Here is a 21152-nt window from a genome sequence, read left to right on the forward strand (position 1 = left end):
TAAGGAGAGGCCCCGTGCTTGATGACAGGGACCTGAACTGTTGTGGTGTGTGTGTGTGTGTGTGTGTGTGTGTGTGTGGTAGTGCAGGAGAAAGGGCAGAGGGAGGAGCAACAGGACTTGTGGGGGGTGGAGGCGGGAGGACTAAAGTTGTCCATCTGTATCCCCAAGAAAGAGGTTTCCATTAGAACAGGAAGAGACAAGCCGGGAGCCGGGACTGTGGGCACGGGCGAGGGGCCAGGGAAAAGCATTACATTGGGGGCTTTCCAGATGCGCCCACATCCGTGCCTGCAGCGGTCCCACGCGCTTCCTGTGGGAAAAGGCGCTCGATGGTTTGCTCGGTGCATTGTGTGTTCAGCGGAGCTGGCTTCTCAAGCCCACTTATCCTTTCTCCGCGATGGGTTACGTCGCCCTCAAAGATAGGGTGCGTCGGAAAAAAGAAGGGCCACTCGGCCCGAGGCCTTCACCCGTGCCACGTACCTCCTCTGAGTTTGGAATTGGCGGCGTCGACAGCAGGAGAACTGCAGAGCTTATGCCGTGTGCTGTTTTCCTGACGGTCTAACAGTAACGGGCGCTCTGGGTCCGTAGACCCAGGAGTGATCCAGGCAGGGACCCTGAGCCCCACTGCTGCAGCTCCCCCCGCCCCCAACGCCCCGCTCATATCCCGGGGGGCGGGGGGGAGCAGAGCCTGGACTTGCCTGGCTGAGCAGGTGTCCCATGTTCGTGCTCCCACGAAAGCCGGTGCCCCACCAGTCTTCACAGCATGTCCCCCCCGCAGGCTTTGGTTTATTTTCCTCCCATGAAACTGCTCCCCCCGCCATTACTTCCTTCCAGCTCCGCCTGCAGTTCTGATGTTGAGATCTTTACATGCGTCTGAGAGAGGACCATCCGTGATGGCTCCCAGGACACCCATCATCCCCCACCACATAGACTTAGTCATGTCTGTCTGTCGGCTAAGCAGCCAGAGGATGCTCGCCGCATCTGTGGGTCTGCCACGGGAGTGGTCCCGCCTCGGCCACGGCCCTCAGCCCGAGCCCGTTTGCCTTCAGGGCAGTGGCTGGACAGTCCCAGGACCAGGCCTCCTGGCTCACAGGCTGGTGGCAGGAGTCAGCAGAGACTCCCCTCCTGCTGTTACCGACGGAGGTCCGCGTGTGCGTAGCTTTTCACAACTGAGCAAGCGTTTTCCTTCCATCGGCCCTGCGAGCTGTCGCGATGGACACGAGCTCAAGTACTGACCCCTGTTCTCCGCACCGGGTGCAGAGAGGTGTGGCGCGTCCAAGGCAGCACAGCTCCTGGGTGCCCGTGCAGGACCACCCCCCGCTGTCGGACGGTCATCCGGGCTCCGGCCCCTGGCGACTCTGTCACGGCCCTTTGCTTCCTTCCTCTGCTCCGGTCCCCACTCCTGGAGTGAGGGAGAGGGGAGAGAGGAGCACCGTAAGAGAAGGACGCACAGATAAAGTGATGAGAAACAGATCGATGCGTAACGGATAAATAACTGAAAGGGAGGACAGGAGGGAGTTGAAACGCAGAGAAGAAAGGCGTGGCTCCCGTTAGCAGGTATAATTAGGGTGACAAGATGAGGCACACCTGTGTTTCAGTGTCCACGTGTCCTTCAGTTCTGTGTCCAAGGCTTTTGTTTTCTACTAGTGCCCCGGTGCACGGATTCGTGCACATTGCAAGGACGTTCATTAGGTGGCCGGCGGGGTGGGACTGGGCGAGACGGGCTGGACACACCCTGGAGCCAACCTCCTGCGGTCCCTCCCCAGCCAGCCGCACCAGGGGCGACACCATGGCTCGAAGGCCGTCTCCGGCAGGTGGGGTCCCTCGGCTTGGCCTGTGGAGATTGGGCTGAAACTGGCTCTCCGACATCCCCAAAGGGGTCCCAGATTGCGAGAGGGTGGTTCTCAGGTGACGCACCCCAGAATCGGGCTCCCTCCTCTCTGGTTCCGGGGTGCATCACCCGAGAACCACCGCTGTCAAGTCACTGCAGCTTGGCCGCTCCTGTGTTGAGCATCTGCCCCCTGGTGGTCAGTGCGTGTCATAGCTACCAGCCGGTCAGCTGGTCGGACAGTTGCTTAGCCTTTTACGTATAAAGATGCATCCTCGGATGCTAAAGCTTCCACTAGTGAAGCCTGTTCCACAGGTGGTTTTTATCAATTGACAGGAGGCCGGCGTGATGGCTCCGCACAGGAACGCTAGTCTGTGACAACCACGGGTGTGTGCTGCCAGCCGGCTGCCTCCCTCTCCTGCCGCTCTGCTCGCAAGGTGGGGGCAGGGATGTTGTGGAGATGAAATGAGAGTGTGGCTGCTGGCTGCCTCCGTTTCCCCCATGCGAGCAGAAGGCACAGTTTGAAGGAGGTAAAAACTCACTTTTCTACCTTTGACACCTCCCTCTGTGTCCTGAGGGGACCACAGCAATGACATAGACCCTGGGACCTTCTGGCCTCAACATCCAGTCTTTTCCAAAGGTGGCAGTTGCTATAGTCTCCGTTTTTAATTAGAAAACGTTTTGTTTTTACCTCTCATCTCTCTAACTTAAGCCAGAGACACACCCTGGAGCCAACTTCCTGCGGTCCCTCCCCAGCCAGCCGCACCAGGGGCGGCGCCATGGCTCGAAGGCTGTCTCCGGCAGGTGGGGACCCTCGGCTTGGCCTGTGGAGATTGGGCTGAAAGTGGGTTTTCTAAGAATACAGTCTTTAGAGGCTACTACCTGGGGCTCATATCCCAGCTCTGGCATTTACTAGTGATATGACTTTGGGTCAGCTATATCACCTCTCTGGGACTCAGTTTCCACATCTGTGAAATGGGGATTGCCCTAGTATGTACTTCCTGGGATGGCTTCGAAGATGAAATGAGGTGACTAGAGAGGGCTTGGTCTGGGGCCCGGCATGTGGGGAGCACTCAGGGAAGCGGGGGTGGTTAGGCCCCTGGTACCCGGCCGTGCAGGTGTGAGGGCAGGAGCCTGGGCAGCGCCTGCCTCCTGGGTAACAGCACCCAGTGTCTCCTGGCCACTCCTGGACTGTGGGGCATCTGCGGGAAGCAGAGGCTGGATGGGGAGCAAGTGTGTACTCTGTGCTTCGCCAGTGAGACCCCAGAATGCACATTCCCTCCAGGCCTTTGCTCGATGCCTGTCTCATCGGAGCTGGTCCAGAAGTGTTGGAGGGCGGCTCTCAGGGAAGGCGCCCTCCCAGGCTCCAGAGCGAGAGTGTCAAACTCGCGGCCTGCGGGCTGCATGCCTTGTTTATTTGGCCTGTGTTAGCCTTTGAGTTTGACATGCTTGCTCCAGAGCAGGCGTCCTCAAACTACGGCCCGCGGGCCACATGCGGGTGTTTTTGCTGTTTTGTTTTTTTTACTTCAAAATAAGATATGTGCAGTGTGCATAGGAATTTGTTCATCGTTTTTTTTAAACTATAGTCCGGCCCTCCAACGGTCTGAGGGACAGTGAACTGGCCCCCTGTTTAAAAAGTTTGAGGACCCCTGCTCCAGAGGGTTCTTCCCTGGGCTTTTTCAGACTGTTGGCCTAAAAGCCTGAGTTTAGGAGTTTAGTGCTTGTTTATCAGTTGGAGGAAGAGGTGAAGATCAGAAGAGAAGGAGTGGCTGGGTTTGTAGAGCCCTGCTATGGGCTTGCACCGACTGATTACTCTCGGCCTCTCTGACGCGTGTCCGGGGTTGTGAGAACGAATAGAACAGAAATGTGATAAGTGAATCAAAGCTCATCCCCATAAATCCAGGCGGAAGGTGGGGCCGACCAGGCCGAAGGGAAGGGCAGGCCGTGGCAAGCTGCCCCCAGGAACTGACAGAAGCAGCAGCACCGACGAGACCCGGCTGCTTCCGGAGGCGAGATTGCAGGACAGCCGGGCAGGCCCGCTGAGTCATGGATCCTGGCATTAATCAGGCCTCTGAGAACCCGGATTGTGCAACCTACTGGACGCAATTTATATTCTCTTGGGCCAAATCACAGTGACCCGGAGGGAATTTAGCCAGAGGGCAACAGAGATGGGAACGCACGGAATGAACTAGCCTTCGGGAAGATGCCCCCGGCGCTTAGACTTCAAATATTGCTGGAAATGAGACAGCACTGCGCGTGATGGAGGCCTGTTCTGCACCAGGAACTGGGCTGTAGACGTTGATGTCGCCTTCATCGCGCCCCTCGGAAGTCCTGTGCAGAGGCATTCTGGGTCAGGAACTCCCCCCACCGCCCCCACTTCAGTTGGCCAAAAGGAACGATATTCCCAGTTACTTGGAACCAAAGCGAGAGACGTGTTACATTTCCGGACAGACCATGGGTGTAGCAGGGGTGTCCGCCAGGGTGTCCTTACTGGTGACAGCTGCCCGGCCCCGGACAAGCAGCCTTGGGCATGTCTGAGAGGCTAGCTTTCTCTCTGCATTGGGGACACTCTTCATATCACGCGTCTTGACCTGACCAGACAGCCAGGCCCTGAAAGCGAAGGCTCGTTTGTTGGGGTGCAGAGAACAAACGCGAGACCCGGTGTGTCCCACCCTTCCTATTCCTGCCCGCTGGTTTGGAGAGCATCCCTATTTCTAGCCAAGTCCCTAAGTCGGGGGTCTCCTGATTACAGAAAACAGCAGGGGCACAGCCAGGCACAGCCCGTGGGCAGAGCCGGACACCTGGACCTCACGGTGGCTCGATCCGGGGACATGTGACAGAGAAGGTCAGGCCTGAGCCAGCGTTTCCGGGGTCAGGACACCCTGTCTGCAGGCCGCAGTGTCCGCATGCAGAGGCCTCCGCCCTCTGGGTTCGCTCGTCAGGAGGGCTGACCGCTCACGCTGCTCCTCACAGCGGTACCCCCAGGGCACGGGCCCGCCCCAGCCTGACTGTGTGCCAGTCCGTGCCCTCCCGGCAGCTTCCTGATTCCCAGGCTCACAGGCAGAGGGGACTGGCTCTGCCGTCCCGAACCCCTCGGTCCCATTCCAGCTTCTGCCTGCGTCCTCCCAGGCCCGATGTGCTCAGCCACCACAGCTCTGCCCCACGAGGGACCCCAGCCTGGGGTCTATGTGGGGCCGCCTGCTCCAACCCCCCTCACTGGGGACCCCACAGCTTTCTCTGGGAGGCTTGGTTCCAAGCCTCATGGCGTCCGAAGTGACCGATTCCGGCCGAGTCCCCAGCCAGTGTGCACTGGCGATGGGCTCGCCGCATTGGTGGCGGAAAGCAGGCAGGGAGGGCCCTGTGAGCCGGCCCGGCCCAGCGCAGGGAGAAGTCGATGGCCGCTCCCCACATGTGTCAGCTCAGCTGCGGGGAGAAGCCGACCGCTCCCCGCATGTGTCAGCTCAGCTGCGGGGAGAGATGATGGCTAGTGCCCGAAGTCAGAGTGAGCGAGACCACCGTCTCCGACTGCCGGACTCAAGGCGCCCGCTGTGCGGAGGGGGCTGCGCAGCCAGGACTTCGTGCCCGGGTCAGGGCCAGTGACAAGGCCTCTGAGGACAGCTCTTCAGCTTCTCCTGGTCTCCCCGGCAACCAGGCTGGCTTCCTGAGGCACAGCCGAGGTGCGGTGGGTGCAGACGGGACTATCACAGTGGGTGTTCCAGAAGGAAGGCCACCTGGGTGAGGAGAGGCAGGTGAGATGTTGGGGCGTCTCCAACGGCTTCAGGACAGTGGGGTGTTCCTGTCCTTATTCCCAGCTTAGGCGAGGAAACGGAGGCACAACGTGGCTAGGTCGCCCTAGGTCACGTGTCTGGCTCGTGGAGGGACCAGGAAGGGCCTCTATGGGACGAGTTTCCTTCACGTCGTCTCCGAGGGGAGAGAGGTACGCAGGGATCCCCAGGGGCCGCCAGACTGGCACCGCCCGTCCCAGCAGTGGCTCCGGGTAATGGCAGCTCAAAGGCCCCTCGGGGAGTTGGAGACCCAACCTTGCGTTTCCCACGCGTCACAGCCCGGGATGAACCTCGCTGGCAGTTTGGGTTTCTCAGAGGCAGACAATATGCTCGTACCAGATGTCATTTCAAGCTGAAAACCTGTGGTTATGTTGCTTAGACGATCGCCGCATTGGGCTGACCCACAATCCAGGAGCGGCTCCAGAGGGACCGTGGGCCGGAGACTCCTGTGCAGACGGCTCAGGGCCCAGGGCTGGCTCTTCCCGGCGAGGATCGCATCGAGGTCTGCAGCCGCTGCCTTTGCTGTCCCGTCGTCTCTGTGTCTCCTGTCGCTGGGCCTGGGGACCCTGCACCTGACCCCGCTCTGCCTGCTGGGGGAGCATCACCCCCAAAATAGTTCCTGGTCTGCTCACCTCCAGCCCCAGGGGCGAGGAGAGGGATGCTGCCTCGTGGCCCGCCGTCCCCGCTGCTCCCAGGGCTCCCTCCGAGTGCGGGACCATTGGGATCCCCGCAGGCCATCCTGTCCCCGCACCAAGGACCCTCCTGCATGCCTGCCTCTAAGTCAAGCACAGATGGGACATCTGAGTCCACAGCTCACGTCAGCTCAGGGCAGAGTGGCCCGGGACAGTGCGGGTCCGACTGGGGGTGCCCACTGCAGCCCTCTGCCGGTGGTAAGGCCCCGGGTGTGAAGACAGGGTCCGGGAGGGACCACAGGACACCTTCTGTCCCATCGCCCCGCTCCCCGGACCCACTTGACTTACTGGCCCCACCCCTGTCCCTGCTTTTTATTTGCCCCTCTTTCCTCGTGGCTGTGGGCACGGGTGCTGTGGGCACGGGTGCTGTGGGCACCGGTGATGTCCTAGGCACAGTCACCCCTCGATGGCTTCTGCTTGGGATCGCATTCAGTGCTTCCCACCCCCCGCTTCCCGGACCATTGGCTCTGTGCAACATGGACTCAACACACACAGGTGCACACGCACACACATGCAGACATACACACACGCACACGCATTCCTTCACAGTCCCCATGTGTCCTGTCCCCTGTGCCCCTGTGCACAGTGCTGGCCCTGGGACTAGGCTGTTCCCCCAGAAGCAACTCTGACTATGAGGCATCCCAGCCGCTAGGTCGCTGGCCCTGCCTCCCGTGCCCAATCCACATCTGCCTGTTTTGTTGTTTGTTTGTTTTTTAAAAAAATAAGGAGCACTTTGCATGTGGCCTGCCAGCCTGCCTTCAGTTCGGGCCCAGAAACCCATCCGCTGATCAGGCTCTCCGTTCTGCAAGGAATCGCCTGGACACGCCCTCCTCTGCGAGCTTGTCCTCCATGAAGGCGCACAGGCTCCGTCTCTTAGGCCTTTACCCGTGGACGAGGCAGCCTGTGGAGAAGGGAGCCGCCGCTTTAACGGGGGTCTGTGAGCTCTGGGTCGTACAGGGCTGGCAGGTTAGGGCACTAAAAGGCACTAACAGGTGACAATGCCCCCTCAGCCCTGTTCTCGTGGGAAGAGTAGTGGGCGGGGAGCGGCTTGGAATGGCTGCCTGAAAACCAGAATCTACGGTCCTCGGCATTTCTCCCACTGCCCGTGACCGCCGTGCACCCGGGCCTGCCTCAGCGTGTCTTCCTGCCGCCTTTCTGGGCCATACATATCTCACAAGCTGACTTGTCCCCCATCAAGAACCTGGATGTACGTTTTAAAGAAACTTACAAACCAGGGAAAACTAATGGTGCTTGTTCACATGTTACATAAAGACTTTCCCGTTTCGAGGCTCCTTCCGGGAGCAGCGGCCCCTTCCGCACACGTAATTGTTTCTTCGCATCCTTCATTCCCAGAGTCTCGGGGGGTCTGAAAGAGCGCAGCGCTGGGGCTCCGATACGCCCCGTTCATTCTAGCCTGGCCAGGGGCGAGATAGGGCTCTGCGGTCCAGCGTGCGGTCTGTACGACGGGCGTTCTTGGAGAGTTCAAGTTTCTCACGCCTTCATTCATCAAACCTGTGCTTCAGGATGGCGTTCCTGAGGCCTCTTTTCCTGTCACTATGTCACCCAAACTGATTGGATGGCCCCACGTTTCAGGGACTGTGTTTGGAGCGCTCGGACTTAAAGTCAGAGCTGGGTTCATGCCCAGAATTCATCTGCGGGTCCTGAGGGTCAGGACGGGATTTCGGGGGGGGGGCGGGCAAGGCTGCGAGGAGCACAGAGCAGGGGAGAGCCTAGGTCTGCCTCGGCGGCAAGAACAGGCTCGAGGAAGCCGATGGCCAGCGGCAGAGCGAGGCTGAGCACCAGGACTGAGTCCCAGGTGAGAGGTCCCGGGAGAGACGAGGCCACAGGACTAACTCGGCAGGGGGAGGCGGAGGGAGGGAGAGCACCGACCACCTGGAGGGGGCCCTTTGAACCGCACCCAGGCAGGCCGGCCTGGCTCCCTGCGGGGTGGGGGAGCGGGGTGGGCCCCACCGCCGGGGGCACTTCCCGGCTTTTACTCTCCCCTCCATGTGCCCCGTCGGCAGGGGTGATTGCGCTGACGGTAACTCATTGGCTAACTGTTCCTGGCTCGCGTTTACCAAATCAGTCACAGGCAGTTTGGATAGATCATGTCCCCAGAGAGCCGAGTTCTGGAAAATTCTTGAGAAAAGTAGACTCTGGATACAGAAAAATGCTAGCTCAGCCGGGTTAACCACTGAGTTTCCGCGCTCCTCCGCCATCCGCTAACAGGGTCGGGAGCTTGTGGCGGGAAACAAACAGGATGTGGAGGGAGGTTCCTGCCCAACCAGCTTCCAGAAACTTCGTGCCTTGAGAAACTCACTCAGGCCTGTCTGAGCATCGGCCGCCTTGTCTAAAAAAAGAGCCCAGCATCTTTCTCTATCGGTGATAGTGAGGGTGAAGAGAGCGTTTCGATGAAATGTGAAGGCTGAGCCGGAATTTGGCCGCTGCTATTTTCCCGTCCATTGTCACCATTGGTGAGTATCTCCATGGCAACGGGAGGAGCCAGGACCCACAAAGGATTACACCTGAGACCTACCTCCCTGCACCAACCCAGCCACACAGCCAGGGGGAGTCGCCGAGGCCCCCACCTCCCCTTCTGCCTCCTCACCCCTGGATCTTGGCCCGACTTCACGTCCAGCTGACACGAGACAACTTCCTCTTCCTCTGTGCCCACCCCACACCTGGAGGCCGTCAGCCATGCCGCTTCCGCCCCGCTCCTCATTCTTCGCCCAGAATTCTGCTCAGGAGCCTGCGCCTATGATCAGACCCCGCAAAACCCTCCCCTCATTTACACCGGTGCTTGTGAGGGTTCCTGAGTGAATACGCGTGAAGAAGATGCCAGTCAGCGTCGCTGTGGTCCCCACCCTCCTCCCTCGAGCTGGCCAGGAGTTTGCCTGCGGGCCCACGATGACGTGTATCTGTCCCCAAACCCACGTCACGTTGGAGTGATCTGCCTCTCAGTCTGTGCTCCCGAATCATGTCACCATTTCCCCACGGCAAGGCCCTGAGCTTATGAGCCGGGTGTCCCCTGAACCGGGGGCTGTGCCAGGCACATGGCTCAACAAACCATGGAACTGATTGCAAATGAGCCATGTCCCCGAGGTGGCTTTTCTTCACTATGGATTTTGTTGGGACTGCATTGCCTTCAGTAGGCAAGTCACAGCCATGACAAGCTAACCATGACCTTGGGTGGTCTAAGCCCATTGTCCTCAGAGAAGTGGCCTCCTCCTTGGCCGCCTCCTCCCCCGCAATGTGGCCTTTTTCAGCCCCGTCTTCCTGTGGAGTGCGGGGTCAGGGTCCAGGCTGGCATCGGTCTGCCTGTCCAGGGTGGGCAGGTTCATGTGGGTGGGTGGGCAGGTGGGTGGGGTCCTGCCTTAGAAAGTGGAGTCTTCCCCGCGGCCGTGAGCAGTGAACAGTGGCGCATGCGGAGAGGGCTTTCTGATTCCCAGTTTCCCTGTGGACGTCGTTCAACCCACACAGAGCACAGGGCCAGAAAGGGGACGCTGGGAGGAAGGTTGTAGGGCCTGGGAGGGGCAGGAGGGGTTGCTACTTCTGCAGGAGGCTGTCATTGCCGGCTTTGGGGCTGGCTTTCCGTGGGCCTCCCCGGTTGAACCTGGCAGGGATGGAGTGCTGAGAGCACAGGGGAGTGTAGTGTGGGGTGAAGCTGGGGGAATCAGAGGCCAGAGGAGGACGCGCCAGGGAAGCAAGTTAGGGGTTTGGGTTTTATTCTGCTGATGGTGGGAAGGCCACCAACCCAGATTAACCCAGCGCCTTCTCTACCCCCACACCCGGTGGCTCAGTACACTGGGAAAGCCCCACGCTGTGCAAGTCGGCGGCAGGAATGGCCAGGCGCCCCTCACCGAGACTGCTGGAGACTGCTTGGCCGCTGGATGAAGCCTGGAAGTTGCAATGGGCCGAACACCTGACATGGCACGTGCTTCTCAGGAGCCTCCACAGCCCCGCTCCACGGGGCCTCCACCTCACGGCCTGGGACAGCCGTGCCGCTGCCTGGCGCCCACCACGTGGACCTGGGGCTTCAGCCCAGTGCCCTCTGCCCCGCCCAGTGGGGTCTGCGGAGGAGAGGACGTCCGTGGGAAGGGAGTGGGAGGCCTGGGGCCCAGCGCAGGGGACGGGCGTGCGGGAGCGCTGCTGCGGCTCCTCTGAATCTACGTCAGTGCCCACACAGCTTCGACGGCCCGGGCCGCGGGAGAGTCATAAGCGCCTGATTCCACCCAACATCTAAGGAGCACGAGGTGCCAGAGGCCTCTGCTGCAGGCCAGCTCCCCGATGGCTCTCAGACCAACGCCAGAGTCGCCTGAGCAGAGGCGACCCATCCAGGGACCAGAGCCAGTCCCCGGGCATTGGATGGAGTCGACTGACAGCGGCCGCGGAATCCGCTCAAAGCGTCCCCGCCCGACGGCTCGCTGAGGGCTGAGTCCTGACCCAGGCTCTCTGAGGAGGTGGGAGAGCATCCCATGGACAACACCCTCAAAAACATAAAACACGTGGGAGCAAGTGCCTCCGCCGCCCCAGCGCCCGGAGCATCCTCTGGCTGAGGCCACTCCTCACCTCGCCTGCCCCAGTCATGACCCCGCCACGCAGCTGTGTGTCCCCTCAGCCTCAGTGCCTCGGACCCAGGACTTCAAAAATTATGTTTTAAAGGAATTAATCAAGTGTCAGAAGTGCAGATAATGAAACTCTAAAATGGCCCTGGGGGAGGCACCCAGTTTAGGGGAAGGTTGTGGGTTTCTCCTGGGCTGATTCCCACCCTCACCACTCACCAGCCGGGAGGTACAGACAAGCGACTTAACCCCTCTCAGCCTAGAGGCTCCGCCCGTCTGCCTCCTGGTTTGGCTGCACCGGGCGACCTCCTCTGTGTGCACCTCCACCCCTGCAGGCAGCACCCCGCTGTGCACGGAGCTGGACCGGCCCAGGACACGAACACACGCCGCGCTGCCCAGCTTAGCTGCTGCTGTGCTGCGTGCAGGGCCTGTGGCCTGTGAGCATGCACTGGGAAGTCAACGAAAACAGCGAACTCCGCGTGTGCGCACACGGCTGTGCGCTGGGCCACACCAGCCCGCCTCAGCCTCTCGGTGCCCGCGTCTGCCCCTCTGCCTGGCGTCTTGGACCTGACCCTCCCCCACCCTTTGCCCTCCTCCCAGGTGTTATTTGGTGGAAACCGTGAGTTCCTGGAAGAGAAGGCGGAAGCGCGGGCCGCGGGAGCAGGGGCCTGTTGCGTCCATGTGCACATCCGTCGTCGCCGTGGGTGCAGTGGATTCAGCCCCCGAAAAGCAGCTGTGTCTGGATCAACAGCTGAGCCGCAAGGACCTGTGCAGCGCAGGCGGGGACTGGAGAGGGGAGGACCCCGACGTCCTGCAGGGACCCACCAGAGGTGGAAGGCGCTTGTCCTGCTCTAGGATGAGAAGGTCGGGGTGCACCCTGGCGCTGACAGTGCTCAGAGGCCAGCGTGGGGTTCTCAGAGAGATGCCTCATGATCTGATTTACGTTCTTAAAGATCACTTTCCTGGCTTGTGGGGCCAGGCAGGGCAGCGTGGACGGAGGCCCAGCAAGACCATTCGGTGGCCTGGAGAGGAGGCGTGCCTGGGGCCAGGGCAGCCACGTGGATGGAGAAGACAAATGCTGGAGCCCGACCCCTCGGAGGCCCTCTGACCCGGCACCTCGGCAGGCTGTGGACTTGAGGGGTGCCCAGCACAGGCCCCTGTGGTCGGCACAGCGGCCACAGGCCTGTGTGAGGACGTGTTGGGGCTCCCGGCCCGCAGCTCTGTGCGGGGAGCTGCTTTGTTCCAGGAGGCTCAGATATCACCCACCCGAGACCTCAGGGCTGTCCGTGGGAGCCAGCCAGCCCACCGTGGGGGCCTCTGACAGCCCACCGGGACGGTGGAGAGGCCCTGAGCTCTGGGTCCTGAAGGCAGAGCCCCTAACGAGAAGTGTCGCTAGGGGACCAGTCCAAGCAGAACAGGAGGCCCTGACGAGGGAGCCCAGCCTGGGCCTCCACACACGGAGGCTCTAAAAACCCTGAACGGGCCTTTCTGCCGTGGGAAAACGCCGCGCCACGCAGTCAGGAGAGGATGTGGTCGGAACGGAGGGGCGGAGGGATGGTGGGAGGTGGGAGTCACAGGCCTCCGAGTCTGACACACACAGTGCAGAGGAGGGAAACCTAATTTTAAACTTACTCTGTAATTTCGGCGCAAACCATCTGAGAATCAGGCCCCGGGCCAGTGCGGGGCTGGGGTTGATGTCTGCGTGGGTGGACAGGCCACCCAGAGGCTGTGGCTTCGTGACTCGTCAGGTGACACACGCCCCTGCCCCCCCCCACCTCCCAGCACAGCCCTCTCCCCGCACCTGCCCTTGAGGGGTCTCCACCCGCTCCCCTCTCTTACCTCCCACCCGGGCTCTTACTTCCAGCTCCTTCCTGGAGGGCTTGGGGTGGGGCGCTGTTTGGACAGAACGGTGTGGGGCGCTGGGTTTGCCACGTCGAGTGGCACCGGCTGGCACATGGGCACACTGCTCTCCTCAGCCTGGGAGGAGAACAGCCGACCCTCAGTGTGGTGTCCCCGTAGCCTAACTTTCCACGTTCCCAAGTGGGGACTCCGTCAGGGTGAGCGTGGGGCCACTCGGGTAGGAATACTGAGGTCCCAGGTCCCCAGAGTGTGGTCTAGAAGGAGGGGCTCTGGTCCTCAGCCCGAGGTCCTCTCTCTCAGTGTGGAGGGGGAGGGACACAGCCAGAAGTCACCCGAGTGGGTGTCCCAGTCCCTCTAGCGTGTGGGACGAGGCAGGGACTCCTGTCACCTGGGCCCGGGGGAGCTCCATCACGAATCTCCAAGCCTCCCCTGGGAGGTCTGTGGCACCCTCTGTGTGTGAGCCCCCTACGGCCGTCCCACACCTGCCCAGGCCCTGCCTTCCAGAATGCCGGCTCCCATCTCCTCGGTGACCACAGGGCTTCAGGGAGCCACGTGGGCTCTTCAGAGAGGGGGCTGTGCCGGTGGGCACTGGGGACCTGGCTGGTCTGGTGGCACCTGGACCTTCACGCAGGATCCACTTATTTGAATGAAATGCTTCACACGAGCTTGTTTGATTGAGATTTGCCTCTTTCTTTTAAAAAAGAGACGCAGGAAGCGTGAAGGTTGCAGTAATCGATGTTTTCATTATTAGCTCCATTGGCGAGTCCATTAGCTGTGAGTGCTGGGTCAATGGCTGATTGTCTAGAACGCAAACACTGTGCTTATCACAGCGCGGAGAAGAGGTTGTGGGTGAAGGAGGGATGAGATAATAACTAACGTTGGCCCAGCGCGTTGGAGCTTCCGAGCACCGGCACACACCACCGGCCCCTGTCATAGCTCAGAGACGTAAGGAGGTCCCAGGTGCTTCTCAGCCCATTTCACTCAGAGGAGCCTTTCCTTGTGTGAACAGCGTACGCTGGTCCCTGCCTCCAGCAGGTGCTGCCGGTGCCTGCACAGAGAAGGCCCAGGGCTGCTGGCTTCCTTCTCTCCCTCCACTCCCCCGACTCTGTTCCTTACTAAACGTCTGTGTCACTTGCTTTGTGCCACACTCTGTGCTAAGTGCTTCCCCTTCGTTGTCTTACTTAATGCTCACCTCAAGCCCATCGTAACCAGTTCATTCATTTTTATTTGTGTGTGGCTTCTCCCCCTCCCCCTTAAGCATACATAACTTTCAGTGTTAGGCATGGAGCTGTTCTAATAATAGACCCTAAATGAATAGTAGATGCCAGTGTGCTGTTGTTTTTTAAGGTGAGTGAATATATAAAGTGTAAACCTGTGGTAAAGTGCTTTGTTGTATACAAGTTCTACCAAGCTACAGGCATAGAGGCATGAAAATGATTCCAATCAAATATTTGCTTATTCCTTTGATGGAGATTTATTAAGATCTACTAGAGGCCTGGTGCATGAAAATTCATGCACTGGAGGGGGCGTCCCTCAGCCTCGCCTGCCCCCTCTCACAGTCCAGGAGCCCTCAGGGGCGGGAGGCAACCCGGTGATCAGGGGAAGGCAACGCCCCCATCACACCTCTGCTGCTGCCACTGCTGGCAGTGCAAGCCTCGGCCGGCCCTGGTTACCTGAGCCTCCAGTGGCCCTGGGCAGCTGAGCAGCTGCCATCTGAGGTTTGCCTGCACCTCAGGCTGGACCTGGGGGGCTGAGGGGCTGAGGGGACTGGGGGACTCCGGAGGCAGGTGCACGGCCCCGGCAGGGCTGAGGGGACTGGGCGCCGCCATCTTGTGGCTGTGGGTGCTGCCATCTCTGAGAGTGTGGTAGTCAATTAGCATATTCCTTCCTTATTGGCTGTGAGTGCTGCCATCTTTAAGGGCGTGGCAGTCAATTAGCATATTCCCTCCTTATTGACTGTGGGCACCACCATCTTTGAGGGCGTGGCAGTCAATTAGCATATTCCCTCCTTATTGACTGTAGGCGCTGCCATATTTGAGGTGGGGCAGTCAATTAGCATATTCCCTCCTTATTGGCTGTGGGCGCCACCATCTTTGTGATAGCGTGAGGGTCAATTAGCATATTCCCTCTTTATTAGATAGGTTTATTATCAGTAATGTGCTAGAAACCAATGATTCAAAAATAAGTCACAATCCCAAGCCTGAAGGCAGTCATAACCTAAAGGGAAAGACAGACATAAAAACAAATAATTCTAATCGGGGCCTGTGAAGGTCTGAATACATCCCTAGGAGCATGGAAGAGAGAGCTTCCTGGTGGAGGTGACACATTCAATGATTCTCAGAGGAAGAGTAGTTAGGTACAATGAGACTAAGAAGGGAGAAAATAGTGTGGGCAGAAGGCAGGGCATGAGCAAAGGGGAAGAGGTGAGAAACAGAATAGTGTGTGGGGCTGAGGAGGCCAGACCTTGAGAGCCACATTGAACTTGAATTTTGTGCTGTGGGTGAAGCCAGTGGTGTCCATGTAGAGAACCCTTTGGAGGGTTTCAGACATGGAAAGGACACAATCAGACCTGCATCTCTGAGAGACCAGTTATAGACCATTACAGTAGACCAGGTCAGAGATGCTGAGGGCAGTGAGAGTTGGATGCAGAAAAGGAGATAAATTCAAGCATCATTTATGGAGCAAAATTCACAGGATGTGGTGATGCAGTAGGTGTGGCAGTCCAGGGGAGGGCATAGGAGCAGCCGAAGATGACCCTCACTTCTGACCTGGAAGACAGCACTGGGCCACCCCTGCAGCAGAAATGGGGAAAGGGCCAGCTTTGCCATGAACAAGGTGCGTTCCAGGCCCATCTGGAACTTGAAGTGCCTCCATCCTCTTACATGTAAAATGGAAATAAAAATTCATTTATCTTGCCGTATATTTTGAGCATTGACTAAGAAAACATAAAGCACCTAGCACAGTGGTTGGAACAGAGCAAGTGCTCAATAAGTATCAGCTATGATGATGGTGATGATGTTGGTGATATGATGGTGATGATGATCGCGATGGTGATGCTGCTGCTGATGACAGTAATGATGATGGTGATGATGAGCATGATAATGATGGTGATGATGATGGTGGTGGTGGTGATTATAATAATGGTGTTGATAATGGTGATGATGGTGATAATGGTAGTGGTGGTGGTGGTGATGGTGATGATGGTGGTGGTGATGGTGATGGTGATGATGGTGTTGGTAATGAGTCCATGGCACGCGAGAGAGACATGGGCTAAGAGTTGGGCACATGTCCTCTTCCCTCCTTCGGTACAAGGTTGGGGACAGCCGGGAATAGTAGCAAAATGCCCAGATGGCAAATTTGCTAAACTAAGCAATTAGACTTGCAGGCTGGACTTGAAGTCAGTGAGAGAATGGCTATGAGAGACTTTGTCTGCCAGCCTTCACATAGCTTTCACATCGAGGCGGTTCCAGAGGTGACCATTATCTCCTTATGTTACCAGTTTCTATGTCTGTATTTTCTAAGTTGGGTTGGCCAATGACTGGGGTTTAAACAACCTTCTTTGTTAAGTAGAAATTCTACTACTGGGATTTCCTACGAATTGATGTAATCTTTCACTTTGCCTTCTTTTGCCCTCTTACAACCTAATAGTTCCTTCCAGGTACATCAAACCTTAACCAGCACCTCTTCCCAACAAACAAACCTCACACACACTCATAATTCCCAAGAAAATGGGTTTTGCAATGAATGCCTTAAACACTTGATTATAATTCCATCATCCCAAATAGTCACTGCCTCCTTGTGGGTCCCACAAATGCCTATGTGAGTTTTCTGCTTCCAGTTGGACCAGTTGTGACTGTATTTAACTTGTCTTGGTATTGCTTTTTAATTTTTGTTTGTTTTCGTTTGTTCCTATTTAATCATGAAGCAGCACAGCATAGAACTCTTTTATCTGAATTCCCCTCTGAACTTCCCATTTTGCCCAAGTTGACTGTGTTAGGAAGTGGTGGGCACCTCTACAGCTTTTGAAAAATTCATTCAGACTCTTCCTTTCTGTGCATCTCTTCTGCTTTGCCAGGTCGAGCTGGGAGCTGCCTGACTTGAGGGAAGGGAGAGTAAAAGCCATCAGTGACTCAGATGGGGTGAGCTACCCTTGGTACGGGAACACCACCGAAACTGTGACCCTGGTCGGCCCCACCAACAAGATGTCCAGGTTCTCCGTCAGCATGAATGACAATTTCTACCCTAGTGTGACATGGGCAGTGCCAGTGAGCGACAGCAACATACCACTGCTCACCAGGATCAAGAGGGACCAAAGTTTCACCACCTGGCTGGTAGCCATGAACACAACCACAAAGGAGAAGATCATTCTGCAGACCATTAAGTGGAGGATGAGGGTGGACATTGAGGTGGACCCCCTTCAGCTCTTGGGGCAACGGGCCCGGCTGGTGGGCAGGACTCAGCAGGAGCAGCCCCGGATCCTGAGCCGGATGGAACCCATCCCCCCCAATGCACTAGTGAAACCCAATGCCAATGATGCCCAGGTCCTCATGTGGAGGCCCAAGCGGGGGCCACCTCTGGTTGTGATCCCTCCTAAGTAGAAACCAACTGGCCTGAAAGTATGTGGAGCACCTGTCGTGGAGACACGCCGTGGGGCTGCCAGGGATGGCAGGAGCCAAACTGAATTTCTGAGCCAAAGCAGACCTCCTGGTTTGCCAGCCTTTGCAGCCACCTGTGAAGAGCAGAGCTGCTCCTTGGGTGGTAGAACCATAATCCTTAGGGAAAATCTCTTCCTCTTAGGAACAAAGAAATCACTGCTTCAACAGACTTGCTGAGAACACCATGCAAGGAGCCATATTTTATTTGGAGCTGACCAGGATGATTCTTTTATCCAAACTATTGACCATTTTCCTGTGAGATGCAGGGAATGGAAACGAAACTAAACAGTGCCTGTGGCAAATGCTGCTGCCCAACCAGTTAGAAGTGGAAGTGAAACATCCACACCAGGCGTTTGTAAGACAGACAGTCCGCTGTCTGATGGGAGGGTGCTGGGGAAGGGGGTGGAATGAAGGGAGGTGTGAGGAGAATGGGCGTTGGGGAGAGGAAGGAATAAGTTATCACAAATGAATCATTGTGCATTTATTAGTTGATTATCTGATCATCCGTAGACTCACTGGAATGAAAGGAACACTTAGAAACTGCAGGTATATTGACATTTGTTCTATTCTGAGAGGGAGTCCTGGGAGCTATCCAAGGTGCTGATGTGAACTAACCGATGGTGACTCTCGATGGTTCCATCTACCTACCTCCTTCCAAAAAGTGATTATTCAGAGCATCCTTAATCACAGTGTTTGGATAGGCCGTTTCTGTGCTCTGCAGTCACTATGATATTCGGGGCCTTCACTATGTTTTCAGTGAAACCTGAATTGTGATTTTTGTTTACAGCTGCTTGTTCTGTTCCCGTTACTAGTCCTAAATTTACAAAAAGATCATGTGTATAAGCCAAGAATCCATGGAGGGCTTCAAGAACATTTCAGCAAATAAGAATAGCATTTTCACTTTTTGATTGCTTGTGGTTTTAGTTTCTGAATGATTTGGACGTATAGAATGCACACACGCAGGCCTGTGTGCCAGGGGCCAGAAGTTCCTGACGAGTGCGTGGAGCACAAAGCACGCACTGTGCTTCCATATTCGATTCTTTCCACTCGATTTCACTGAAGCTCAACTTTAACTGCTGGGCCTTTGTGAGACCTTCTTCCTAAGCCTTAACCCCGAGCTCGTTAATGAAAATCTGAGCTACTCACATGAAGCAATAAATATGAGAAACTGTATTTCCTTTGGTCAGGCCAATATCAAGCTTTTTAAAGAGTTTCTAATTTTTATAGTAAGGATTTCCCCAGCTCTTCTAACTTATGTCACCCTCCAAAAAGAGCTTTTCCCTTTATTCCCAGTCATGAACTGTGATATATAAATATGGTGCCTTTTTCAAGCCCCTCCCCATGCAACGTGATTCTGAAAGTCCCACAATGCCGCTGTGGGCCTGATGGGTGGACTTGCGGGCCTGGTGAGAGAGTTGAGGTTCAGAGCAATTCTGACAGCCCTGTGGTTGGCTCCAGGGAGGTGTCTTCGGCCAGAGTTTGAGGATGGAGCAGGAAAGTCAGGAGGGCCTTTTTATTACTCTTATTAAAAGTGCAATTTAGCTGAACTTCTTTCAGGGTCTAGTCCCAGGGATGGTGCTCATTTACAGGAGATCCATTTCGAATGACACTGTGTGAACCCCACACCTCGGTCCTGAGCTGCCCCCTAGCTTAGTTACTGATGGCACGCTGAGCCATTTATAACACACAGACGACACGCCAGCGACTCACAGGAGACCGGAGACAGTTCACTTAGAAATAGCTCCGCTGTTCCATTTGTGTTCCTCCATCCCTTTCCACGCTTCCCTGGGTGTGTTTTGTTTTGTTTAAGGGAGGAAGCCCCGAAGAGCTCCGTGGCTGAGAATCGGAAACAGCAGTGTGTCCCTCTGGTGGGATTAGATGCCACCCATGTGGGACGCTGGAGAGTGGACACTGATCCCAGAACCTAGTCCATGTGATCTTACTTTAAGAAAACCTGATCTTTAAAAATCAAAAATTGTAAAAAAAAAAAAAAAAAAAATAGAAGAAGAAAGGATTATGTATTTTACACAATCTTATACGAGATTTCTGTTTTCAAATACCCATTGCCCACTCAAATAAGATGTGACTTACACAGTCATATTCACATATAACTTTTCCAAGGGTGCACTATCTTTATAAAGCGAGGTACCGCACACTTAGCAAGACTGGTTCCTGCTGAAAACGCACACTTTTTCAGAATTTTAAAAGAAATGACCCCAGGCCAGTTTTCTCAAAAATTATGTGATGACAAAATGAGAAAAAAATAGATAGGAAAGTCCTTAAAGAGAGAAAGCCCTGTATCATAACCAGATATGCACTGTGATCGTTCTCAGCGATGCTGTGAACTCTGCAGCGGTGTCTCTCCATTCTGAAATCTCCTGGCGGATGTCGTAGGGCCCTGCAGCCGATTGTTTTAAAGTGATCGCTGTTTTACAGGAAGACAACCCTTTTCTGTCTGTGAGCCTCGATCATGCCCCTCAGCGCAGTCAGGATATTGCAAAGTGAAAGGCTCTCCAGAGGGAGTCACCTCCAGGTCCCCTCCCTGCTCCCATCAGGCGTGTCCCCAAGAGTCCCCAGGTCTGACAGCAGATGCCATCAGTTTAGAGGGACTCATTCAGTGCCTTGATTAGTTGGCTGGCCTTAGGATTACATTTGGATTCTACACACACACACACACACACAGACTGGAAAATAGCATTTCATTAAGTCATAGCTTCTTCACTGTAGTCACCTTTGAGAGCTTTTATTCCATGATCCCGAGGAAATTGAGGTCCAATTAAGTTAGCTCATCTCAGGGCCACATACCTACTTGGCAGCAGAGCCCAGAGGAGGGCCTGGGCCTCCCACTCCTCAGATCACAGCACAGTCACACTTACCTGAGCCCCACCGTCCTCTCCTTGTCTCCAGCCATAACACTGTCACCACCCTGAGCCGTCACCCTCTTAGCTCTGGAGACGATTGGATCTATCCCTTAAAGGACAGGGGAGGTCCTTGTTACAATTATGTCAGAAAATGAATGTTCCAGATTCCCTTTGATGGGTCTGATCTGTGACCTCTGTTTTGAAATTGAGCTCTTCACTCGGGCCCTTTGCAGCGCACGTCTTACCTCCTGGGTCATGGCTGTGGTCCACAGCATGTGGGAGGTTGGAGGCTGGTCCCTCTCCAGTCCCATCCAAGGGCGTTCCCCGACGCCCTCTGTCCAGGAGCTAGGGGTGTTATCTCACAGGTCAAGTCGTGATCTGAGCAGCAAAATAAAAGAACTGTGATTTACATTTTACAAAAGCTTCCATATGCCTTTTCTCATCCCCAGACCATCTTGGAGGAATGTACCGTAATGTCATTATTATCATCCCCGTTTTAGAAACACTGATTGAGAAACACAGAGGTTAAGTGACTTATTCATTGACACAAACAGAAAATGTCAGGAGCAGGTTCAAGCTGGGCCGTTTGCTCCAAATCCCCTGTTCGCCCAGGTCCTGAGCTGCCTCCCCGGTGCTCCCTGCCAGGAGGGCACAAAAGAGAGGGAAGCGAAAGAAGAAGCCAGTCATTTGCTCCTACGCAGCCATGCAGCCTCGCCCGATCTACTAAGTGAATGTGTTAAAAATAAGCGAACCCTGTTTTCTATGCCGAGAACCGGGTAACCCAGGGAGACTGGCCGGAGATGCCCACTGGGCGCAGAGTGGGGCACCTGTCCCGGCAGCTCTCAGCAGCTGGCAATTAGTGAGGAGCAACCTGCTCTCGGGGGTCTCAGGATCCCTGAAGCACCGTAAGCG

At 56.2% G+C, this 21152-nt stretch overlaps 1 protein-coding gene across 1 annotated transcript in view; it reads left to right on the plus strand.

The window, feature by feature from the left end:
- Positions 1-17423, plus strand: part of FAM78B (family with sequence similarity 78 member B) — a 37049-nt gene extending 19626 nt beyond the window's left edge. Inside the window, exon 2 of the mRNA XM_008153105.3 lies at positions 16800-17423. Within this exon, the coding sequence (XP_008151327.1) occupies positions 16800-17322 (523 nt within the window). The 3' untranslated portion in view covers positions 17323-17423. The remainder of the gene's footprint in view (positions 1-16799) is intronic.
- Positions 17424-21152: the final 3729 nt, after the last annotated feature.

Source organism: Eptesicus fuscus, chromosome 22 (assembly GCF_027574615.1).
Source record: "Eptesicus fuscus isolate TK198812 chromosome 22, DD_ASM_mEF_20220401, whole genome shotgun sequence".
NCBI classification, from domain to species: Eukaryota; Metazoa; Chordata; class Mammalia; order Chiroptera; family Vespertilionidae; genus Eptesicus; species Eptesicus fuscus.